The sequence below is a fragment of the Trachurus japonicus genome, chromosome 17 (genome assembly GCF_045865225.1).
Source record: "Trachurus japonicus isolate A0001 chromosome 17, Traja_1.0".
NCBI lineage: Eukaryota > Metazoa > Chordata > Actinopteri > Carangiformes > Carangidae > Trachurus > Trachurus japonicus.
The window spans coordinates 31,374,546-31,384,523 of NC_140923.1; the positions used below are offsets into that span (position 1 = coordinate 31,374,546).

A 9,978-nucleotide genomic window follows, 5' to 3' on the forward strand; every position below is an offset into this window, starting at 1 on the left:
TATTTTAGTGACTGTCAGCTACCCTCCCTGGAACGTGGCTTTCGATCCTTATAATTCTGTAGGTCAGGGAGGGATGTGCTGCACCGTAGTGAAATGAAAAGGGGAGGTGAAGGACTGTGAGAAAGCAGTTTCTTCCAAGTTCGAGTTTTTTCCAGACAAAAAAGGGCCAGGAAGTTATGATTTCAGACCGTTTTAGTGGAGCAAAATGGCAGACCTATTCCCTTGATTAATTAATTCTATGGTCTTCTCTCTTTTTCTCTCTCTTTCTTTTTCTTTTTAAGTATTACAGCTGCATTGTGGAGATGTGACAGGCCAAAATTTGGTATGTTACCTGAGGGCAACATGGTACCATAGAGGGTTAAAGAAAGCTGAGACCAGGGAGGGACAGGCAACAGCTGACGGTGACAGCTTTCTTGATCGGGGGGGCTACGTGTCTGACAGGTGTGATTGATCACATAATGCCCGGCACATTTCAGCGCTCTGCTCCTCATTTAGCTGACAGCATTTTCTTTATGGCACCTTGTGTTATGGTATCATAATCATGCCAGTGCCACTGGAGCGCCCGAGGAATAAATCTTTATAATCTCCCCCCTCCTCAACCCCATGATGCACCACCACCAGGAGATGCAGCTGAGCGGCTGCTGCTGCTGCTGCGGCGGCGGCGGCTCAGGTCGCTCTGCCTCATGCTGTTTCAAATGGCTGCCTCAGCTGTCACTCACATTGCCTCATCACTCAACTGCGTCACAGATGGAGAGGGAGAGCGAGATATAGAGGAGGAAGAGGAGGAAGAGGAGGAGGAGAGCGAGAGGAGGGAGGAAGTGTTCCTCCTCAGGTGAAACTGTGCCATCTCTCCTGTCAGCCTGTGGGGACTGGTGAGTGATGACACACTGAAGGCAAATGTAAACATGTTAAAGCACCTGAATATCATCGTTTGGAATAATAAGTGCTTTTCCTTAAAGCTGCACTCATCAATGTGTTTATATAAAAGTCATGTGATGTGGCTTTGTGTAACAAGAAAGGTCAAGAAGTGATCAGAGCAGAAAATGATCACCCAGCTCCACCTCTTGTAGCTCAGTGTTTTGTTTCTATGACTGTCATCAGACCAGTCAAGCAGCCACAGCAGGGAGGAGGTTTCAGCAGAATCAGTTCTGCTGAACCTACATGTCCAGCATCCAACAGGTAACCCTCTGTGACCCAACCTATCCCAAGATTCATTGCAATGAAAGCAAACAACACCAACACAGACCCACTGTTAAAGGGATAGTTCAACATTTTGGCAAATTGGCCCATTGCCATAATCCCTATAGCAGTAGGTTCCTTACCTTTAATTGTTGGTGCAAGTTATTTTTTAGAACGACGGAGCAGAGCGAGCTGCTCAGAGGTAAGCTGAGGCTAATGGGATTTTTTGGTTTTCCTCATCAAATACACAATCCAACAATTCCAAAACGCTCTGGTGGACAAGTTGTGACCTGCACATTCACCACGCTATGAGATAATAACGGAACATTGTGAGACAGAGTTGTTTTTGAGGCAAATTCATGCAAACGCACTGATGCGCATTTCCATCGGGGGCAGTTTTTCGGCAAGCAGTCTCTGCATTTTCCTCGTAAACAACTCTGTCTCGTAACGTCCCATGATTACTATCTCATAGTGTGGTGAATGTGCAGGTCACAACTTGTCCACCAGAGCGTTTTGGAGTTGTTGGATTGTGTATTTGGTGAGTTTGATGAGGGAAACCAAGAAATTCCATTAGGCTCCGTAGCGTAGCTCTGAGCAGCTCGCGGCTCTGCTCCACCGTTCTAAAAACAGCTTGCATCGATAGGTAACGAACCTACTGCTATGACTATAGGGATAATGGCAATGGGCCAATTTGCCTAAATGTTGAACTATCCCTTTAAGCTCAGTTCTACAGCTAATGCTATACCCAATGGGCTTTGACACCTGAAAAGCTTTTGTAGACCACATTGTCTCATTTCAGATCATCCTTCACAGTCTGTGATGGCTTCGATGTCCACGTAGACCAGGTCCTCTGAAGATTTGACAGCTCTGTCAAAAGACTGTGACATCAGAGGTGGGCATGGCTACAAATGTACAAGACCACACAGCTCCTACCGTACAGAGGCCTCTCAGTGGCCCCAGTGAGGAGAAATGTTCACTTTCACACCAACAGGATTTCTGAAACACTTCCCCCTGAAGGTCAAACCTGTGGATCTGGTTTAACCTTCACTCTCCTCCGCTGTGCTTTCCTTACATAAACCATGTATACTATTGTATACCATGGCTCCCTCACACTTTTTGAAAGGTGAATATGTGAATGTCTTTTTCAACTGGTAATAGCTTGTTGCTTGGACCAGTTTTCTGTTTTTTGAACGTGATGATGATGATCTCATATTATTGGCCCCTTTTTAATATGCAAGACACTTATTGACCTTTTTCTGATCATTGGACCCGTTTTCTGATCAAATGAGCTGATACTGAGGCTTCCTTGAATGCACACAGTGTTCATGGAAATACCTTCCTCTATGGATGGATGGCCAGCAGAAATGACAGAGGCAGAAAATGAAGCGAGGAAAAGACGGGATTGGCAAAAGTGAGAGGCAGATGGATGAAACGGGAGGAAGAAGTGGAATGAAAAACCCCTTGAAATGGGTGATGAGTTAGTGAGAGACAGAGATGGAGTGAGGAAAGAAAATGAAGAAATACAGAGTTGATGAGTGAGGAAATGATGAATGGGCTGAATGAGAGACAGATGGGCCGACTCCATCGCAGAGTTGGGTGGCAGAAAAATGAAGAGGGTAAGTAAAAGAGTCCGTGACGCCAAAGTGATGATGATTGTGATGGCAATGATGACACACACAGACACACACACACACACTGTAATAAAGTGCCCAGAGGCTTGAACCATGCTCTTAAATAGATTTCACATTAAAAGTACAGCATTTGTAATAATATAAGTATTAGCAGTAAAACCCGTTGGCTCATGTTACAAGGACTCAAACAACAGAGAGATTTAATAGAGCAAATGCAATAAACCGATGTGTCACTTGAGCATGTGTTTCTATACTTGTGTGTGAAACTACAAAATAATTTTGAAAGGTAAAATTACCTTTGATCGTCTTCAGTGACACACACTCACTGGCAATTGTTAGAGATTTGCATAAAAGTTTTTCTTGACCGTAAGACAGACTCAAAGTTTCTATAAATATTTTGGTATTAATGATGCCAGGAATCTTATTCAAAGAACAAACTAGTTTGAACTAACAGGATCAAATACAAAGGAAGTAAATGGAATTAAATTAAATTACCTCCATGCTCATCTCCTTTGTTTAGGGGTTGTAGCCTATAAAAGTTTTTCAACATGTCGGAAATTCACTTTCTGTTCTCACTTTCTTGCCAAAAGTCAGATGAGATTATTGATCCGATTCTCCTTTAATAGATAAATATGAGGCCAGTTAGTTTACTACAAATGAAAAAAACAAACAAAAAAAACAATATTGCCAATAGTCAAATTTGCGATTACTAGCTTAAACAGCTGGCAGTTAGCTTAGTATAAATAGTGGAATATATTCACCTGGTTCTATCCAATGATAACAAAATCCTAGAGGGACAGAGGATGTTGTTATGATGCCATGTAAAGCCCTTTGAGACAAACTGTTTGTAAAAAATAAAATAAAATTGCCTTGCTTTGCCTTGCCTTTTCTTGCCAAGCATTTATAAAACTCAGAGATCATTATGTTATGAGGCTATATCTTCTTCTTTCTTTCATCTGGTGTATAAGTGTAAGTTATCAAAATGTTAGCTTTTGTATGAACCCAAGAAGATAGCTACCATAGCCTCTGTTTTGATTATGCAAGCAAAATCTGTATCCTCTAAATGGAATTAGATTAAATGGAAAATTACAGAAGGATTATGAAATGCCTTGTTGACACAATTTGTACCCAAACACTGACAGGATCTGAATGTCATCTGGGTGTTTCTTTATTTTGATTTGTGACTCACAGTTACATCACACACACTTTAATTAGCCTGACGCGACCCTCAGAATCGAAAAGTGGAATTTCGTCCAACAAATAAATCAATACACGTAACACCTCAATTGTCCCCTTATATAGTCTGTGTGTGACGTCAGCACCTAGCATTTGGTAGCCTAACTCTCCTCTACCTCTCCCTCTCTAAACAAGGCAAGACACACACACACAACCATAATGGAGCAATTATCCTCTCCAGCTCCGATCTGCTCTTCTGATTGTAATTTGCATTTATTATTAGCCTTCAGCCTGCCAGGGGCTGTGAGGCGTGAGGATGGATCGTCATACACCACATCACACTGATAGACCTGCACAGATGCTTCATAAACACGTGTGCCCGAGGACGCTGTAACATGAGCCACATATACATACAAGACCACATACATGCTCAGCGGATGGGGTCGTTATGACAGCACGATGTTGCTTCATTTTGTTAATGCTGATCCCTGTTAATGATGCTGCGGTGGGAACAGTATGTTCAGTGGCGTTCCATCACAGACGAACATGCCACACATTGTGATGTCCTGAAGGACTGGGATGTGTCTCCCCCCCGTCCCCTCTTCTTGGTCCGTGTTCTCTGTCGCTCTCGAGATGGCCTCACGCCTCATCGTATGGAAATTTGTGAGAATCTCTCAGGGCAAATACAGCACACACAACCTGCCAGCACCTGAGAGGACTGGGTCGCTGGTGCTCTTGAACACACATGCTCATATGTGCGCACAAAGAAAAGGTGCGGAGGATCAGTGGAGTGTGAAATGATTCTGTTATCATGTCGTCTATGTGGAATATATTTTCCCATCAACCCTCTATGGCAGGTGTGCTTGTGTGCGCCTGATGGGTTGCTGTGTGTTGTTTGGCAGAATGGAGAGTGGGCTCCATTAAATCAAGGGGAAAGTGTCGGAGCAGCTTTTGTTCCACCTTGCTGTTTGACATTTGACACCAAGAGACTGACTCATTTGCTAAACTGCTGTAAAATCACATCCTTAATGACTGATGGGGTCAAGGAAGATGTTTCAGATAATGGCTGAAGTGAACTCATTTACTCAGTGACTCCATTTTTTTTAGATTAATGAACCTAATTTCTTGATTAGCTTCTTATTTGTTACAATATGGTGTGAGATATTGTGGTATATTGATGTGTGGATGAAAAGAAGTGATCACCGCCGGCACGTCTTTTCTTGCATACGTCTATCGGGTTAAAGGCTACTTGGTATAGGCTACTTCTCCTATTTAGTTGGTTGCCCCTTCCTACTGTTCTGTCTATTGGGTTAAGGTATCAAGTATCCCAAAAAACCATGGACCCACAGGAAAAGGTGAATGGCAAGGAGAAATGTATATTTCCACAACACCTAATCCAAACATCTTTATATATAGGCTACTGTAAATGTATGTGTGTGCTTTTTTATCTTGTAACATATGCATTTATTTATATTTATTTAAATATAAACTGCTACTCATCACAAATAAAGTTCCTATCCACATGGTGAATGACCTCTGACCTACCCCTTAACCTTTAGGCTAAGAAAACACCATGAAGAACATAAGATAATTCAAGATATTAAAGCAAAAAAGTTCAGGTGGATAATATATTTCTGTATTTTTTGTTTTGTCTGTGCTCTGGATGTCAGTGATGTTACCAATCACAGCATGGCAGTTGTTGGGTTTTGTTTATGATGCCAACATTGTCAACCAAATACAATTTAACACACTCATACAGTCCTAATGAAGGGCATTTGACTCTCAAACTCCCAATAAATTATTGTAACTTGTAGTAACCTTTTGTATTGTATTTAGGTTTCTTAATTTGTTGAGAGGAGAGACAAACTTTTCTTTAGAGACTGTTTGACTCCTTTCACACTCTTAAAAATACACACAGTTGACTCACAGGACGACACTCGTGCGCACGGTTCAGTGGCATGATGGTGTGCATGAGTGGAGGCACCTCGAGGGAGCGCTCAGTCTGAGCAACTTCGCTGCACTGCCTAATTGATGTGTGCTTCCCTGTGTGAGAGTGACAGAGCAGCGGGTAAGGCACCTACCAGTCCTGACTAGAACCTCACCTTTCCATAAACACAGTCTCAAACTCTGGCAGAAAATGAACAAGCCTGTCAATCATGTCTTAATTTAGGCTCTGTGGGAAGTCGAGTCTTCAATCTGTCAGTCTGACAATTTATGTCTTCCTGAGATTTTAAGACAACCGTGAAACAATACAGCCAAGAGCTGAGGAGACATGAGCCTATTAACTACACGCACCATACCTCACATCCACACGCACACACACACACACACACACACACACACACACACACACACACACACACACACACACACACACACACACACACACACACACACAAATTCAAGACTGAGGCCAGCTCTTTCGTTGTACGCGCAGCTAATGTAGCAGTAACAGCTACTTATTGGATGAAATATGGCTGACATGGAGGGTGGACAGAAAAAGCCAGGCCTCAGAAGGGCCTGGAAAAGCTTTTAATTTAAACACCATCAACATAACTTTCTGGTCTGTGCATTCAAATACATTTTTAGTAGCAGTTTTATTTCACAAATGCAGTTATAAACTTATCATGATGTGATGTTTAATCAACTGTTAAGGCATTACATGTATCCAGAAAACGTTTAACAACAGCTGTTAAAGAACAAAGTGACTGGTCTGGCCAATAATACTCAAATGAAGAGTGTCTGACCTGCTCACTATTTCTAATTCCAAAATGTCCGACGGTCCATGAAGGTAGCAGTGACTGTCTGTCGCTATGGTAACGTCTGTTTACTTTACTTCCCACTTTGTAGCCATCGTCTGTCGCTCTAACGTCAGGTAACTTTAGTTAGCTACACTGAGCTACAGCGAGAAATAACTTAGCGTAACTTCAAACACAAGGACCGTGGGTCGCAAACAATACGTTTCCTCTTCCTCAGGTGAACCATGTGGAGTTAATTACTGGAAGTTGTTGTTGTTGTACCAAAGATACAGCTAATGGAGGCTAACAGGTAATGCGACTCTACTAGTCAGAGAGCAACTATAACGTTACGTTACAGAGAATACAATAACATTGAAAAGCTATATTTTCATTCATGTGCTACATATGACCAGTGGTGGGATATATAACTAATTACATGTAGCATTTTATAGTAATGTCACGGACTTCGCCATTACTTTTCACGAGGTTATTGAGCTACATGGAGGTTAAAAAAAATTGTAGGCTATTCCTGCTGCACCGACTAGGCTACATTCACTTCGATCACTGCAAGCTATATTAATATATTAGTCAGATATTTTTGCTTGTAAGTGCTTCTTTGGTACTTCAAGTAGATTTGAATGCTAATACTTAAACACATTTTTGTAAAGACTTACTTGCAGGACAGGATTTGTGTTAGATAGCCTATCTATGCTGTGATGTTGCTGATTCTTCCTCTTATTGTTTGACTTTTTCACTGCTGTAACTTTGTTCAGGCTGGAGTGTTTGGGGAAATCGTCCACTGGTTCACAGAAACAGGTAATGACTGTAGAAATACCACTCCGCCATCTATATTATGTTGGTTTCTGTCATGAATAACATTCATTGTTTCTCTTTGCTGTTGTTCAGCTTTTCCTCGAGTGGGTCACATGTTTCCCTTTATTTAGGCTATCAGATTAAAAACTGAATATGTTCATTTGTTCGTCTCCTCCCTGGATGTAGCTGGCAGTAGAAGTCCCCTCTGCTTGTGCTGAGAACCACAAACCCAATGGTAAGGAGTCATTCAGACCAGTGCATGAAACATCATATCCAGATTCATTTACATTTTTAAGCCTGAATTGGCACAGAGGATTTCATTCGAGCTCCACTGTGTGCTTCTGGCGGTCACTAGCCTTACGTGACAAACTCATACTCTTGATTATCATGTCCTAGGCACAATTGGGAAAAAGACTGGCGCCAATAAACCTCGGTAAGGAAATGAGAAAAATCCCACTGTAGGAAACTGTACATTTCTGTCATAGCACACTATGCTCATCTACTAGTGTTTTTCCACCTAGCAGAAGTCTTCCTGCTCGCACACCAACTTGGTCTACACAGGTGGGTACTCTGAGATTACAATTAAACTGAACTGACAAACACATTTAGCATCACAACGATAACCTTTTTTTATCCTTAAGGTTCCTGGCAAGGAGACTCAAAAGGCCAGATCTTCATGTGGGGATGCGCTCAATATAGCAGGTATGAGTTGATACCTCTGAACTCTCTGACACTGAGGAGAAACTAATATCATTGAAAGACCAGAATGCAATGCAAATTGAAAAATGTAAAAGGCTGTGACTCATGCTTTATCTTGAGAAAAAGTCACTTTGCTACCAGCTGTTACAGCTGTGAAAGAGGCAGCCTACACCAAGAACAAATAACATGATTATATCATAAAGTCTCTGTGTAAATATAGTGCTTTTATCTTAACAGCATTTGCTTTAATTCCCACTTACTTTAATGTTGTTTTATAATGTCTGCCATCTTTGTCATTTTTCTTTAGCATGTCTCCAGACAGCAAGTTCAATATTTTGTTTACATTATATCACTAGGGATCTTCTGTGTCAGAAAAGTGACTTTAAATCAATGCAAGTCACATTAAATTTTTTATAGTATTTCTGGGTTTCTCTTTTAGAGTGTGCTCCAAAGGAGGCCATCAACATAACACTAAGGTCTGTACACTGAGCTCATGTCGTACAGTGGGTAATTAGACCAATGAAACATCCCCCAGGTCCAGTTCTAAATCTCAAACATGATTTCAGGGTTGAAGAACCAGCAGAGTCAACTACAGCGCCCGACCACGAGCTGAAGATGAAAGACTCTAGGAACAAGTGGCCTTCAGATTCGACAGAATTGGGTCAGTTATTGTAGAACAAAATGCAAAGTAAGAAGTATAGCGAGAGGAAAAACTGATGACAGTGATACTGTTTGCCAGGAGGAAGGACACATGCTCCTCCACCAGTTGAACCTGTCCCCTCGCATGAGCCAAATGAGGAGGAAGAAGAGACGGAGGGAGAGGATGCTGAGGATGAAGACCTTATAGCCCCAGTGGAGCTGAAAATTGAGGTAAAGTGACCGATGATCATCATTGATTCCAGATTTGAAGGATGGCTTCAACTGCAGCTCCTGGTTCTTCTTTATTTCACAACACAGAAATGTTTGAATGTTTAGTTTCAGTATAGTTAAATGAAGAAAAATGAAACTCAGGTGAGGATGTTTTATGGTTACAGTTCCTCAGAGCTGTGATGGACAAAGACTTGGAGCTGGCCCACAAGCTGTGTCAGATGAGTATGTAGCCTGTATCCATTAACTGTTTGTCCGTCAGTCAATAAATCAGCCATGGGTAAAGTCAGCCACTGGTGACGCTCCTCTCCTTTCTCCAGTTCTCATCCATGAACCAGATAATCCTGAGGCCTCTGAGTTTCTCCCGCTGATCAAGAAGAAGCTGCTGGAGGGTGAGAGTCTCCTTCACACAAACACAAACACACTGCAGAGCCCCAAACACATCACAAATATGTGCTGTGTCTTTTCCCCTCAGAGCAAGAGGCAGAGCAGAGCAGCAAGGAAGATGATGAGGAAGAAGAAGAAGATAGCGATGATGATGATGATGATGATAATATCACTGGAAGTGATGAGGAGTCCTCTCAGAGCTCAAGCTGCTCCCCTTCATCTTGCTCCTCTTCCTCACCGTCAGATGATGATGATGGTGAAAAAGAAGAAAGGCAAGTGAGCAGACACAAGCCGTGTCCTCCCTCTCACGTCTCTCCCTGAATCTATGGAAACCGGTCCAGCAGTGGTGCAGATGTTGGAGGTTCTGTCAATACACATCTGTCTTACTAAGTTGCGACTGAAAATTGTGTTGTAGATTTAAGTCCAGTCTTTCTGCTTGATTATTTATTTGTTCATATTTCACCTGCAGATTAAATAATTACTGTGGA

At 42.0% G+C, this 9,978-nt stretch overlaps 1 protein-coding gene across 1 annotated transcript; it reads left to right on the forward strand.

The window, feature by feature from the left end:
• Nucleotides 1-8,060: 8,060 nt before the first annotated feature.
• Nucleotides 8,061-9,978, forward strand: LOC146971087 (uncharacterized). Its single transcript, XM_085805114.1, has 8 exons — nucleotides 8,061-8,098; nucleotides 8,179-8,239; nucleotides 8,676-8,712; nucleotides 8,803-8,897; nucleotides 8,976-9,106; nucleotides 9,271-9,328; nucleotides 9,424-9,495; nucleotides 9,579-9,978. The coding sequence occupies exons 4-8, from the start codon at nucleotides 8,852-8,854 to the stop codon at nucleotides 9,809-9,811; spliced, it is 540 nt and encodes a 179-aa protein (XP_085661240.1). The 5' UTR covers nucleotides 8,061-8,098; nucleotides 8,179-8,239; nucleotides 8,676-8,712; nucleotides 8,803-8,851; the 3' UTR covers nucleotides 9,812-9,978.

What these genes read in the sequence shown, in the direction of transcription:
- LOC146971087 (XM_085805114.1), top strand. Translation starts at nt 8,852, where the DNA reads ATGAAAGACTCTAGGAACAAGTGGCCTTCAGATTCGACAGAATTGG. An exon ending in TTCAGATTCGACAGAATTGG is followed by an intron (nt 8,898 to 8,975) that starts GTCAGTTATTGT and finishes ACTGTTTGCCAG; the next exon opens with GAGGAAGGACACATGCTCCT. An exon ending in CCACAAGCTGTGTCAGATGA is followed by an intron (nt 9,329 to 9,423) that starts GTATGTAGCCTG and finishes TCCTTTCTCCAG; the next exon opens with TTCTCATCCATGAACCAGAT.